This window comes from Panthera onca, chromosome D2 (genome assembly GCF_046562875.1).
Source record: "Panthera onca isolate mPanOnc1 chromosome D2, mPanOnc1 haplotype 2, whole genome shotgun sequence".
Lineage (NCBI taxonomy): Eukaryota > Metazoa > Chordata > Mammalia > Carnivora > Felidae > Panthera > Panthera onca.
The window spans coordinates 8,427,338-8,441,729 of record NC_138349.1 but is presented as its reverse complement, the minus strand read 5'-3'; the positions used below and the strand labels follow the sequence as shown (position 1 = coordinate 8,441,729).

The following is a 14,392-nucleotide window of genomic DNA, read 5'->3' as shown; positions in this document are numbered from 1 at the left end:
ACATCATCTGGCCCAAAGATGGCGCCCAGAAGGGAACACTGAAGCATTTTCTATTACGACTTGGTGGGTGGTGAGTAATACAGCCAAATCCCTCCAAGAGGGAGGGCATCACCCCTGCCACATGGCCGAGCTCAAGAAGTATTACGCCCCTTCCTCCTCCTTCCCTCCCATGAAAGCTTCTAGAATGGTCAGATGAGGAACTCTGAGGAGGGATGACTCTAAGAGTCTGGCGTTGCAAAATCAACCACCACCACCGCGTCAACGGATTCTCTCTGCCATGCCCACGAGTCCGGCTCACAAACCCCTAACCACCTGGCCTTGGCAAATCTGGGACTGAGAACCCCTCACCAGCTCTGCACCAATAAACACAACCCAAAGTCTGTACTGTAAACGTTCACGGGACGGGTACCCAGTACCGTTTCCCATTTTATTCCCAGATAATACGAACAATCCTCTCCATATAATTCTACAGTATGTATAGTCAGTGACCTACCACATTCTACGTCACAGTTAGAGCCTGAAATATAAATAACAGATCAGAATCACACACACAACTCTCCTCGGAGCACTGGCAAACAGGCAATAATAGAGGTGAGGGCCTGCCCCGATGCTGCGCTCGAACCGTGCTCAGTGTTCTTTTTATTCTAGTCTACTGCTGTTAGTGAAAACGTGCCAAATATCATTCTTCACGTTCACTTTTCCCACTCGTTGGCGGGTCTCAGATCCCCACGATTCTCAATCCCTGCTTTGCGTCTTTCCTACACCCGCCGGGTTCCCCTGGCTCAGCAGGGAGACGCTCAAAGGAGAGCTAATGACGTGTTAAGTGAGATCGGCGCTCTGCCGGCAGGGGCCTCGCCGCTGCCCTGGGCACGCGGGGCGGCATCATTACCCCTTCGTAGGCCTTCTCGTAGCCATCGGGGTTGAGGGAGGGGAGGATGTGGATCCGGGTCTCCTCCACCAGGTGGACGATGCGGGGGTTCCCGGCCAAGTACTCCTGACACAGGAACTGTAGCAGCAAGAGCATCAGCTCGCGGCCCAGCACCTCGTTGCCGTGGGCGCCCGCCATGTAGTGGAACTCTGGCTCGCCTTTACTCCAAGACGGGAAAAAACACAGGTTCATATGGATGCTTCTAGCAAAACAGCCCTTACCATTTAGGTAAAAAAAAAAAAATCCCTGATAAATACTTACAATTTTACTCTACCTCTTCTTACAAAAACCCCCACCCCAGGGCGCCTGGGTGGCTCAGTCGGTTGAGCGACTAACTTCGGCTCAGGTCATGATCTCACCGTTTGTGAGTTCGAGCCCCGCGTCGGGCTCTGTGCTGACAGCTCAGAGCCTGGAGCCTGTCTCGGATTCTGTGTCTCCCTCTCTCTCTGCCCCTCCCCCACTCATGCTCTGTCTCTCTCTCAGAAATAAATAAACATTTAAAAAAAAAAAAACCCAAATACCCCCTCCCCAAATTGTATCAGTACCATTTTTTTTTTTAATTCGCCAATAGTCAGGTATAGAAGAAAACATGTAGAAAAATCATAGATCAGCAGGGGAAACAGGCACTGACGCAATTCTACAAGGGGGCTGCCTTTGAGTTTTCCCCTTTTAACAGCTCAGCTTTCCCGATGTTGTGTTTATCAGTGCCAGGCATAAGCTGACAATATTTCTCCTTCTCTCACCGGCAAAGCTACTGCTTTTGAGGAAATGTGATTTTACCCGCAGACAAAGCCCTCACCCTTTCAAAGAAACTTCTAGGAGGAACTCCTGAAATAATGATGAATTTAGAGCTGAATGAAGCAGACCGGTCCCAGACTTAAATATCGGTGGGTTTCTAAAGGACTCGCAGATTTACCAAGAAGAAAACCCAGAGAAGTCCCTCTGACCCAGAGGAGAATCCGGGTTCGGGAAAAGGCTGAAAATAGGAAATGTGTGAAAACAGAATTGAGATTTAAAAAGACATTTAGGGGACCTCCTCTCACTTGAGCCCTTAATGACCAGGGAGTCCAGAATTTTCTTCGATAAAAGGATTCTGTCCTGTCTCTGGCCACTGTTTTCTTTGGTTAGTGTGACTGGTCTCAGAGCTGGAGGACAGAATTAAATGTGATTCATTTGGAGAAAAGAAAGGTATCTCTTGCTTAGATGAGCCAACAGCCCGTATCACAAGGTAAGAGGTTCACAGAACCAAAATTTGCAGAATCTGCCTATGTGAGGGCGGTGCATGGACAGCTCCTGGCCTATTTCATGAATGTTCTCGCAGGGGTGAACCATCTCCTTGCTCTTTAAGAAGGCACCAGACAGGGAGGGACAGGTGCATCACAGAGGGGCCACCTCACCGACTTCGTGCTCCCCAGGGTGGTCGGAGATCTCCACGGCATACAGCTTCAGGCCCTGGTGGCTCTTGCCGATGTTGTAAATTCTGGTGATGTTGGGGCACATTTCGTTCACGACCTTCATCAACTGAAAAGCAAAATGCAGTTAAGGCTCTAAGCAACGATGGCTATGCATTCATGGTGAAGGGCTCCCAAGACGGCCACCTGCCATTCCCCTCCCACGGCCCCCCCGCGTGCCCTCCCCGCCCCCCAACACCAGCGCTATCCCTTCTGCCTGGAATGTTCTTCTCCAGTTGTGATTATCACCTCCCTTGAGGATGGTATTACCATTTTTACTGTGGTTTCCTGTGTTCTTGTTGTTTCCTCGCTAGACTACAGATCCTTTAAGGGACACACTGTGCCCTGTATCTCCCTATCCCTGCCTAAATAAACATTTATTATTGAATATCAATTTTTCTCATATCTTAATGAGCATCTTTGATGCCAGGCTGAGGAAAGGGACAGCGCTCCCACCCCCCTGGAGCTCATGGTGCAGCAACAGAGGGTAGTCATTTGATGACCCAATTCACGGGTGCTAAATGAAGGGGTCCAGAGAAGCCATGATAACGGGGGTCATGTGGTTACAAGGGGGAGGAAAGCGGGCCTTGACAAGGAAATGCAAGGAAGTGAAATAGATACGCGTTATTCCCTGGATTTTACTTTTTTAATTGTTTTTAAAAGATTTTAATTTGTTTTTGAGAGAGAGAGACAGAGAGAGAGAATCCCAAGCAGGCTCCACACTCAGTGCAGAGCCCGGCACAGGGCTCGATCCCACGACCCTGGCATCATGACCTGAGCCAAAATCAAAAGTTGGATGCTCAACAGACTGAGCCCCCCAGGCACTCCTGAATTCTACTTCTAAAGTCAAGGTTGTTAGATGAACAGCCTCAGCGGGAGGGGGTGGGGGGTGCACCAAGCTGCCAAAGGAGGTAAGGAGGGCTCACCTGCTGGTCACAGGAGCACAGGCTGCCCTTACGAGAAAGGAGAAGCTGATTATAAAGGACCGTTGTCCGCAACAAGGCCAAAGCAGAAACTCACCGTCAGTGGAGGACCAGCATGCAAGGGACCCATAGCTTCTACCCCCGTCACCATGAGGGACACATACATCGTGCAGGGCTGACGTGGAACCACATGCGTCGCACCCCGCCTTCCCCAGAAGCACAGTAATAATATCACTAATAATGTCAACGATTCTATTTGTCACGCATCTGTTTCCTCACTGAATTTCACGATCACGACCGCCAGGGGAAGTAGGTAAGGCAGAGGTGATTGTTCCCCCTCTACAGATACGGAGACTGAGGCTCAGAGAGACACTGAGCGATTTGCCCGGGGTCACCCAGCCGGTACCAGATGTGGCCAGGGCTCTGGACTCCGAGGGCTCTTCTCTGTCCTTGAAGGTGGGGCAAAGCAATCGACACCGGCACATCTCTGCGGCCCGTTTTGTCAGCGGCACACCACGACCAGGCTGAAGACGGCCGCGGCACAGCCACCATCCGAGTCGGGGCCCCACGTGCCAGTCCCTGCAGACTGTGGTCCCCCTCAGCTACCAGCATCGTCCTCAGGAAATCCTGATCGGCACGTGATCCACTGGCTTGGTTCAGATCAATGACTATTTCTGCACTCGGGTCATCCTTAACTAGGCAACAAACGCCGCCATCCAGCACAGAGCCTGGCTGTCGTTTAGTGCCTACCCTCCTCCCCCGTTCAATCAGAGACAGAAGCAATGTGCCACCTGTGTTAGAGATCATGACCTTGACGCCGGAGAAGAAGAACCTCCACCTTCCGCTGAACGCACACTTCGCCGTGGAGACATCGCTCCGTAGGGCACGGCCTCAGCCAGGACTCAACAGTCACCTCTTCATACCCCGCCCATCACAGTGTTTTCGTACCGGCCACACTCCCTCCTTGTGTTGTGGTGTCACGGGCACCCCCTTCTACACACGGCAAAGAGGACACGGGCATGTAAAGAATCTCCTTCACGAAGGTTCTTTACAATTCCCTCTGCACAGAGAGAAATTCTCTCTGAAATGCCAGGGAGGTGCCTCCAGCGGCCGCCAGCCCCGTTAAAGACCTGGCAGGGGTCCACCTTGCTTATTCCTGAAAAGGGTCAAGGATGTCTTACTGGAGTTGGAGTCTTTTTTTTTTTTTTTTTTTTTTTTGAGAGAGAGAGGGCACAAGTGAGGGAGGGGCAGAAAGAGAGAAGCAGGGCTCACCCTATATGGGACTCAAAATCACAAACAATGAGATCATGACCCGAGCCAAAGTCAGGTGCTTAACCAACTGAGCCATCCAGGCACCCGGAGCCTTGATGGTTAATGTGACAATAAGGATGAGAATTTCTTCCTGGCCTGAGAGCATGCATTCTTAGCAGGGGTGACATCACCCCACCCCCGGCCCCCCGGAGGTGAAAACTGGTCGTCAGGGGCTAAACATCTTCCAGATCACGATGCTTTGTGGCTCTCCAGAGCTCAGCGCTACCCCACAAAGTCTTACTCATCAGTATTTCATACAATGGGTGGAGGATAATTGAGACGGTGTCTAAAAAGCCTCCTGGGGTGGGGGGTGACAATGAAACCAGGCTGAGAACGATCAGCTAGAGAGCGCCTGGCTTTGCAGAGTCCTAGCTTCATCAAGACTCTGCCTCCTCACCCCAGATGGGAATACGCTTTGCCAACCTCGTATCTACTGAATCCTAGGTTCTGCTGCTTCCCTCCTCTGCAGGAAGCAGAACTCGAGGCCCCTCCTCCAGAAATTCAGTTCCCAGCAATATACGAGAAGGGGCTTCTGCATAAAGGATGGGACAGTGACATGCTCGGTGGCACTTGCTGTGATGCTGCAGCCTTTCCCCGGGGGCACAAAGCTGGGAGATGTCCAAGCGCTCGAGGGCAGGAAGGCTGAGCATGCCGTTCCCACTCCCTGGAACGTTCTGCACCAGCATAATTACAACTATGAGGACACCATGGAAAATGGCCCGTGATCCAATATTCACTGAGGAAAGCAGGGCCAGATGACAGCCATCCTCTGATCAAAATCGTAGGAATTCTGCGAGCACAGAAGCTGAAGCACTGGATGGGGACAACTGGCCGATTCTTTAGGGTGTGGGTTCAAGGAGGACTGACCTTGAGCCTTGCGGTTTGCATTTGGTGCTGATGCAAAATGGCTCCTCCAATGAGTTAAAACGGTTTTGAAAAGGGCGGGGGGAGAAGAGAAAAAGTCCTCTTGCACCGGCTTTCTTCATTTGCCTGAGAAACAGACACTGCATCTGGTCCCCTGGAGAAGGAACCCAGAGGGAGGGGGAGGGACCGAATGGCAGTAGGAGCATCCCACGGGTGAGGAGGTGGGCTCGTCCCGATCTGCAGGCCCACCGTCACCCACCCCCAGGGTAGGCTCGGCCGCTGTCCCACGGCCTCGTGCCCCGGCCCCACCGTCGCCGCCCTGGAAATCAGTGCCACGAGCTGGCCACCTTCCAACCCATGTCTCTGTATCACAGCCTGCTTACGGTCAGCCTACTCAGACTTCCTGTGCATCGAGACCTGGTTGCACCACATCCAAAGCCAAAGTCAGAGCATCAACCGTTGCCTCCAAACCACTTACTCTCTCCCTTTGTGGATGGTACCCCACCCTCTTCGGAGGCACGCCAGACCCCGCCTCTCCCCAACTCATTCCAGCAGGTGACCTAGGACTAGTCAGTCCTGCTCAGAGAAGCCTCTCTCTCATCCTTCTTCAGGCCCAGCGGCCTCTCTCCTGGGGACTGTGGCCATTCCTGCCAGTCTACTCCCCACGTGACTTCCAGGCTAATCTCCTGGAAACACTACTCAGCCACGTGAAAACTTCCTCTGATTCTCAGACTCAGTGCAAAAGCTTCTCCCAGCAGACTGTTCCAGAAACATGCCATTCACTCCTACCCCCCTACCTTTGCCCTCGCTGCCGGGGGTGCCCGCCCTTCTGTCTTCACCCACCCAAGGCTGGCCAGCAATGATAACCGACCCCATCCGCAACCAAATCCCTTCCCAACCAGGCCAACGGACCAGTCGCTTCTCCCTCCTATTCCCCAAATATCTCCCCTGGAAAGACCTCCAACGTACATATTTATCTGGTACACGTTACGAGTTTATGACAAAGTGGCAGGGTTTCTGCCCTCATGGTCCCAGATGAAGGAGGCTCACACAAACAGGTAACTCAACAATTAGAAACCGTGACTCGTGCTGTAAAGGCAGTAGCATTCCTGGAAGGGTGAGCTCACTCACGACACCAGGGACGTGCAACCTGCTCTCTGCTCTCCCTTTCCCTCCCCGTCCCACCCTCCGGCGCTCCCCCTGTGGGAGAACAGTGCCTCATAAGTCAGTGCTCTAGAAATATTTCCTGCACACATTCTCAGCATTTTCCCCTTCCAATGCAATATGTTTTTCTATTTTCTCTTCTCTCGTCCTGCTCCACTGCTGTTTCTCTTTTTTTGTGTTTGTTTGTCGGAAATGTTGTTCTCAATACTAGGATAAACTAACATTTTTTTTCCCCCGAAGTCGAGAGATTTCTATAGTAACCTCGCAGACTCCATACGGGGAATTGCTAAAAATGCTGGCTTCTTTTTCATCCCCAGGAGCCAGGAATGCAAATGGCAAATCGCTTCCGGCTTGAACGCTCTTCAGGATTGATAGATGCTCCCCTGAATAGCTTCCAGTGGAGCGCTGCGGGGCCCTGGGGTCACCCAACACCACCTGCAGGGGCTGCATTGACCACTCCCCGGCTCCTCTTGGCTCTACATCACCACGACGATGGTAAGCAGAGTCACCCAGGGTAACAAAGCACACTCCACTAGCTCTGCTTTTCTGGAAGGGCCCCGATCTTCCACACAGAACAACTATTTAAAGACACCAGCATGGCGCCCCGGGGGGCTCAGTCGGTTGAGCGTCCGACTTCGGCTCAGGTCATGATCTCGCGGTCTGTGAGTTCGAGCCCCGCGTCGGGCTCTGTGCTGACAGCTCGGAGCCTGGAGCCGGCTTCGGATTCTGTGTCTCCCTCTCTCTCTGACCCTCCCCCGTTCGTGCTCTCTCTCTGTCTCAAAAATAAATAAACATTAAAAAATTAAAAAAAAAAAATAAAGACACCAGCTACCCAGACTCTGTGCAATAGCTCATTTTAAGTGCATTTAGATTCATTGCTTTTGACGTTAATTGCACCAACTGAGTTGACATTTGCCTAGTTTCTGGGCTTGCAAAGATGTCCGGGGAGCGAAGCTGAGTTAACACACAAGTGCTCTGTAGAACAGAATGGTGACCAGAGTCCTCGTATAAATGCCGGAGAATGCAGAGCAGCAGGGACGATGCACAGACCTCAAGTCCAAACACATCTTGATTTCTGAAGAACAAGACAGCAAGACCACCTCTTTAGCAAGCCCCACCTCTAAGTCTGTGCTGACAGGTGTCCAGAAGCTGTGTGTGAGCGTCTCAAATTAAATGACATTGAGACGAACTGGGGTTTCTGGGTTCCCTGGGATGAGGCGGGGAGCCCTCTCAGCTCAGCCTAATTGCTCTGACCTCAGGAATGTCCCCTGCACTGTCCCTGGGTGGCTGGCTCCTTCTCTCAGCACCCAGGGCCCCTTGCTTTGAGCCGCGTTAATGTGCCCTTGGTGAATCCTTGTTCTGTAAATGTATTCATCAGGCTATCTGACTGTTCAGTCTCTTCAAACAGATTCTTAGGTATCCAAGGGTTTCTCATTCGTCAGCACCCCCTGAGTTTTCTAGCACCATGCTGGGGGCAAAGGCGGAACAGGATTTCACACGCCGAGCACTCAGCATTCAGGCTGCTCTTAATTTAGCCTGACCTAATCAATGGCTGGACCGTTCCTCCTTCCAGGCCCAGTATGCAAATATTCTCCGCAGCTCAGAATTACTTGGTTTCTGTAACTAAATCTGGGGACAGTCTCAGCTGGGATTGACTTTTGCTCCTAACGGCACGAAAGTAATAAATAAGAGTATAAAGGCATCAACCAGTAATTCTCAAGCCTGGCCGTACATTAGAAACCCAAGGAGAGCTTTTCAAAACTTAGACCCTCCAGACCCTTCTCCTAAGGGTTCTGCTTTAAAAAGTGGCCCAAGGTAGGGTTCAAGTACAAGTATTTCTCCAAATTTCCCCACGTGATTCTGTTATACAACACAAATGGAGGATCAGGGAGTCTGAATACCAAGGGGTAGTGTTATATATTTCCTTGATAACTGGGTTTCCCCATCAGTAAGGGAAGGATAACAGTCCCTGCCCTCCGGGGGTGGTGAGGAGACTGACCATGTTAATGCAGGTAAATTGCTAATATAGTAAATTGATGTAGGTTCTACAGTGACTATTATCAATGTATTCTAGATCCTTTTCCTTCTTCAAATGCCTATGACCAACATCCACAAATCAGTGTTATCCCTTAAATGCACAGTGAGTCTTTTTTTTTTATGAGAGAGAGAGAGAGAATGTGAGCAGGGAAGAGGGGCAGAGAGAGAGAGAGAGAGAGAGAAGGCAGTCTCCACGCTCATCACAGAGCCTGATGAGGGGCTCGATCCCATGACCCTGGGATCACCACCTGAGCCAAAATCAAGAGTCGGACGCTCAACTGACGGAGCCGCCCAGGTGCCCCAAACACACAGTGATTCCTAAGAACCCCTGTGTTAAATCAGAAAAGTCTGGCTTCAAATTCTGTTTCAACTATTTGCTGCAGGGGGAGCCTGCCTCTGGTCACTGGAACCCCAACAAGGCATTCTCAACCTACAAACTATAAGCATTTAGCATGGCTTCAGAAAACCAAAATGATCCTTCAGATGCCTACCCCAAACACATCATCTTAATTTCTGGAAGGAAACACACACACACACATGCACACACACACACAAGCAACTATGTCACAAGCATATGATGCAATGCTCTTTGAGAAATCTGGATCTCACCTGGCGCATTTCCTTGTAGTTGTGGTGTTTGAAATCCAGGTCGTCGGTGGTGGTCATCTCATTCCGTCGGTGATAATAGTTATTTGGATCTGGGGACAGAAATACAATTTTAAATTCACTCACATCGTCCTATTCCTTGTGGTGGGTTCTGTTAGTGGCCTGATTCGTGTGGAGACACAAGCTAATCTCTAGCTTCAGAACATATGCACAGAGGGGAGAGAGCCAACGTTTGAGAAGTAGCTCAGGAGTCGGAGTTAGCCAGTGGTGGGAAGTGCGGCCTTAGACCCAGAATGCCGGGTTCAAATCTCCGCTCTTCTGCTTAAGTGCTGTGTGATCCTGGCTAAGTCACTGGAGCAGTTTCTGCCTTGGTCTCTTCACCCCTAAACAGGGAAGAAAGGTCCTTCTCTCGTTGGTGTTTCCTTGCTTAATATTAACTGGGATCACTGATGTGCCTGGCAAACTCTCAGCACTGAATGAATGAATAAGTGAATGAATATCACCGCTATACACATGAATGGAAACTTCTGGAAGTGTGGTGCACACTATTAGTTACTCGCCCACCATCTAGTCCCCTTCCACCCTTCCTAACAGAAACCCAGTGCAGTTTGGGAATCACCCTAACCCTTCTAGGAAGTACACCTCATATCCCAGCTCAGGGGGCCAGTGTGACTGGTCTCAGCCAATCAGAGCACAGCATCTCCTGGCCTCTCTTACTGGTCCAGATGGAAGGGAAGGACTTTAATGGTGCAGAGCAGGAGTGAGTGAGAATCTCTCCGCGGTAGAGGACAGAGAGAACCCCACGAGCATCAGGAGCCAACGAGTGACGCTACATTGGATCCCAACCAATCTCCCCTGGCACTCCCAACCGCATGAGATATCCAATTCCCTTACCCACTAAGCCGGGCGGGGGAGGAGGGGGGTGGGGGCGGGCACTGGGGTTTCCGTTGTTGCAGCTGGAACACCCCAACAGGCATGATCAGGCTGTATTAACGCCGGTGACCCATGGAGACTGGGATTCGGAGGTCTGGGGAGAGATGTCTGCTCTTAACTTGATTCTCTACCCCATATAAATTGACTCTTTTCTTCAATCCACATAAGCCGTGTTGTTCACATAATTATGAGGACAAAGGACCCTCAAGAAAGGACAGGCTGGGGAAGAAGAGGAGTCAGGAGGAGGATAAGGGGGAGGGGCGCTCAGTGGGCCTGGAGGTCTTTCTCTGGACGTGACCTACAGCCAGCCCCACGGCGTCTCCAACTGGAGGATGAAGCTGGAAATCCTGGCCAGCTCCCAATGTAGAGAGAACACGTTGCTTTAGTCAGGTTGCTCTCCTACCCCAGACGCCGTGTGGGCAAGGCTGGAGCCACAGCAGCTGTGGTTTGATCCAAGTGGCTCAAGGGGTGACTCCAGAGGCAGTGGCCGTGGCCGTGGCGGGTGACAGAGGGACGGGCTCCGAGCGGTACCGGAGCAGTGGATCCTGATTTGTGCCACCAAATGTGGTCCTCAGACCAGCACTGGGGCTGCCTGTCAGACCCAGCCCAGACCTACTGAATCAGAATCCGCACGTAAAAACAATCCCAGCTGATTCTACAGATCAGAAGTCTGAGGAACACTGTGTTAAAGTACCAAGCACCCCGCCAGCAGGGACAAGGCACTCGATACGCATGGCACACAGCTGCCATCAACTGAACCAGCTGCACGATGTCTGCGTCCCCAGAACCACAGGTCGTGACGGCCATAACCGACCTTGCCAGGGTTCACTAACCATTGGCTTCACGCTAGAGAACCCACTGGCTTCACGCTGGAGAACTGAGGCTGCATGCGATGAGGTGAAAATCACATATAGGCCCAAACACCAAAAAACCCAGATTTTAATACCCACCAAGGTCTGCCCATAACACCAGTAGAAACAAGGACCGCCATTGAAAGGGAATTAGGACCAGGGCGAGCTGGCATGCTGTCCAGGAAAGAAAGCAAAAGCAGATCTGATCGGGTTTAGCACAGGCTCCCCAGTTAGTTTCAAGCACTCGGCTTCCAGGAGCGTGGGTTGACCACACCCTCACGCGAGCTGCCTCCCCTTGGATTTCCAAGCCTGTGTGTCTCAAAGCAAAAGGTAAGCATATTTTCCACGTTAATTTGCACTTTATTTACCCGTAGGATGCTTCCTAAGAGCGACTCCACACTCCCCAAGTCCCAGGGGCCTCTTTCCAAAACTCTTTAAAGCCACTTGGTCTTCAAACTCAAGTTAGGCCTTGAAGGTTCTTCAAAAGGATTGAAGAAAAACTCAGGACTCTAAGTACAGAGGAGCTCCACGTTTGGCAACGTCATGCCCTCCTTAAGACTAATCAATATGCCTAGGGACAAGGGTACAAGTTCCAAAAACTGTCTCAAAACCACAGGTCGGTATTTTTCACAACTTTCTACCTCCCACATTTTGAGCAAAGAATTCTTTATTTGCCCACTTACTCTGACTGGATAAAGTTTTATTGAGAACCTACGAGGAGCTCAGTACTATAGGTAAAGAGATGGGTAAGAACCAAGCCAAGCCCTCTGGGGGTCCAGGGTCTGCAGACAGAGCCAACTGGTCGAAGCCACGGTCCCCTTCTTCTTTCTGTGGACAAAAGATCCCTTCTGCCCGCGGGGAATGTATTCCAGATGGCTTGGATAAAATTGCCTTGTCCAGTATGCAGAGGCATGAGTATGTGGCCAAGGTCCAGCCATGAAACATGTGTCCTGTACCCACAGTCACTGGCTCAGAGGGGATCCCAAGATCCTAGGGTCCAAGCTGGGCCAATGAGACGACTTTCCTCCCAGACATGGGAGGACAAGACTCTCCTTCTGTAGGAGTTGCTCACATTGTGGGATGGGTTTGGGGTGTTGGTCTCCCTGTCCGTGAGATGGAGAGAAGGGGAGACCTGACATAGTAGAACTACTCTTGCCTGAAGCCAGAGTCGGAGTCAGATCCACCCCTGGAGTTTTCGTGTATGTGAGCCAAAACTGTCCTCCCCTACCCCACAAGCTAATTAGAATAGGGCTTCTGGCATTTGAAACACAAGTCCTGATTCAGTCTGTGAGGCCTATATCCCCACAGATGGAGCTTTGGAAAAATAGGTCTCCTTGCTTCCCTTGGCTTGTTTGGTTTCACATGTCATATGTGCTGAAAACCAGTCGATTCCTTCCGGAACACCTTAGTTATGGGGACAAACTCCCGGAGGGGCATGTGGAGCATGCCATCTCCCTGACTGTTCTTCTCTTATTCAGCTACTCAAAATCCTCCTCTGCCTGAACCTGTCTACTGATTATACCTTTTGGGGGTTGAATTATGTCCCCCCCCCCCCGCCAACCCAAAAAGATATGTTAGAGTCCTAACCCCCAGTACTTTAGAACGTGACCTTATTTGGAGCGAGGGTTTTTACAGAGGTCAGCAAGTTAAAATGTGGTCGTTACAGGGGCACCTGGGTGGCTCAGTCGGTTAAGCATCCGACTCCGGCTCAGGTCACGATCTCACAGTTCGTGAGTTTGAGCCCCGTGTCAGTCTCTATGCTGACAGCTCGGAGCCTGGAGCCTGCTTGGGATTCTGTGTCTCCCTCTCTCTCTGTCCCTCCTCTGCTTGCTCTCTGTCTCTGTCTCTCAAAAATAAATAGACATTAAAAAAAGAAAATGAGGTGATGAGAGTGGGCCCTGATGCATCATGCCTGGTGTCTCCAGCAAGGGGGATGCAGACACAGAGGTAAGCAGGCAGGGAGGAGTCCCGGTGGAGGGGAGGGCACAGGTGCGGCGATGCCTCTACAAGACCCAGAACCACCGACTGCCAGCAGGCCCCCAGAAGTGGGGCAGAGGCACGGGGAAGATTCTCCGCCACGACCTGAGGAAGAGCCAGCCCTGCTGACGTCTTGACTAGGGCTTCTGGCCTCCAGAACGGAGACAATAGCTTCGTGTTACCATCACCTCCCAGGTTCTGGTACTCTTCATGGAAGCCCTAGGAGACTGCCTACGCACCTGGGACATCCCTGCCTCCTCACGGCCCGGACACCCGCTCTTCCTGTCCCCAAACACACACCAGCTCACCACACAGGGCTCTTTTTACAAGAACAGTGAGGACTCGAGACCAAACCCCATCCCCGGAAATCCAGGGGGGAGCCGAGGTTCTCGAACTGATGTGCTTCGCTGTCTCTGTTACTTTGGGGACCTCGCTTGACTGGGGGTGGGCGTTCAGCGGGGAGGGGAGAGGCTGTCTTTGCTGGAAAGGAGGCTCACGTGCAATTAAGAACCGCTGGGCTCACGATTCCTTTGACATGCTCTATCCAGAGCAGGCAACCCACAGGGGTAGAGGTTAGAGGTCGTGGGGACGGCGGGGAAGGAGGGTCAGGAAGTGATTACTCAATGGACCCAGGGTGTGTTTATGGGTCATGATGAAATTCAGAAACTAGACAAAGCCAGTGCTTGTACCACCTTGGGAATGTGCTAAGTACCACTGAACTGTATCTTTAAAATGGTTCGTTGAAGGGGAACTGTGTGGCTCAGTCGGTTAAGCTTCTGACTTGGGCTCAGGTCGTGATCTCACGGTTTGTGAGTTCAAGCCACGAGTCAGGCTCTGTGCTGACAGCTTGGAGTCTGGATCCTGCTTTGGACTCTGTGTCTCCCTCTCTTTCTTCCCCTCCCCTGCTCGCACTCTGTCTCTCCCTCTCTCAAAAATAAATAAACATGAAAAAAATTCAAAATGGTTAATTGTACATTATGTGAGTTTCACTTCTTTTTTTTTTTAATGTTTATTTTTGAGAGAGGGAGAGAGAGAGAGAGAGAGAGAGAGAGAGAGAGAGAGAGGAGGGGCAGAGAGAGAGGGGGAGACACAGCATCTGAAGCAGCTCCAGGCTCCGAGCTGTCAGCACAGAGCCCAACACGGGGCTCGAACTCACGAACCGGGAGATCGTGACCTGAGCCGAAGTCGGACGCTTAACCAACTGAGCCACTAGGTGACCCTCACTTGTTTTTTTTAAGAAAAGGACTCCCCGGCCTCTCCCCAAGGAAATGCCCGCCACTGTGGCCCAAAGCCCCGACTCCTGAGTGCAGATAACCTGGCACCAGATGCAAGCTGAGCACCAAAGAG

The 14,392-nt window shown here is 51.5% G+C and overlaps 1 protein-coding gene across 2 annotated transcripts in view; it reads right to left on the bottom strand.

Moving 5' to 3' along the window:
* Positions 1-14,392, bottom strand: part of CPXM2 (carboxypeptidase X, M14 family member 2) — a 140,581-nt gene that overhangs the window by 21,355 nt on the left and 104,834 nt on the right. The window contains exons 7-9 of one of the 2 annotated variants that reach the window (XM_060641267.3): positions 9,288-9,376; positions 2,321-2,449; positions 890-1,081 (exon numbers count right to left, since the gene is read on the bottom strand). In XM_060641267.3, coding sequence (XP_060497250.3) covers positions 890-1,081; positions 2,321-2,449; positions 9,288-9,376 — 410 coding nt within the window. Of the gene's footprint in view, positions 1-889; positions 1,087-2,320; positions 2,450-9,287; positions 9,377-14,392 lie in introns of both variants that reach the window. The other variant, XM_060641266.3, reaches the window with a different exon arrangement.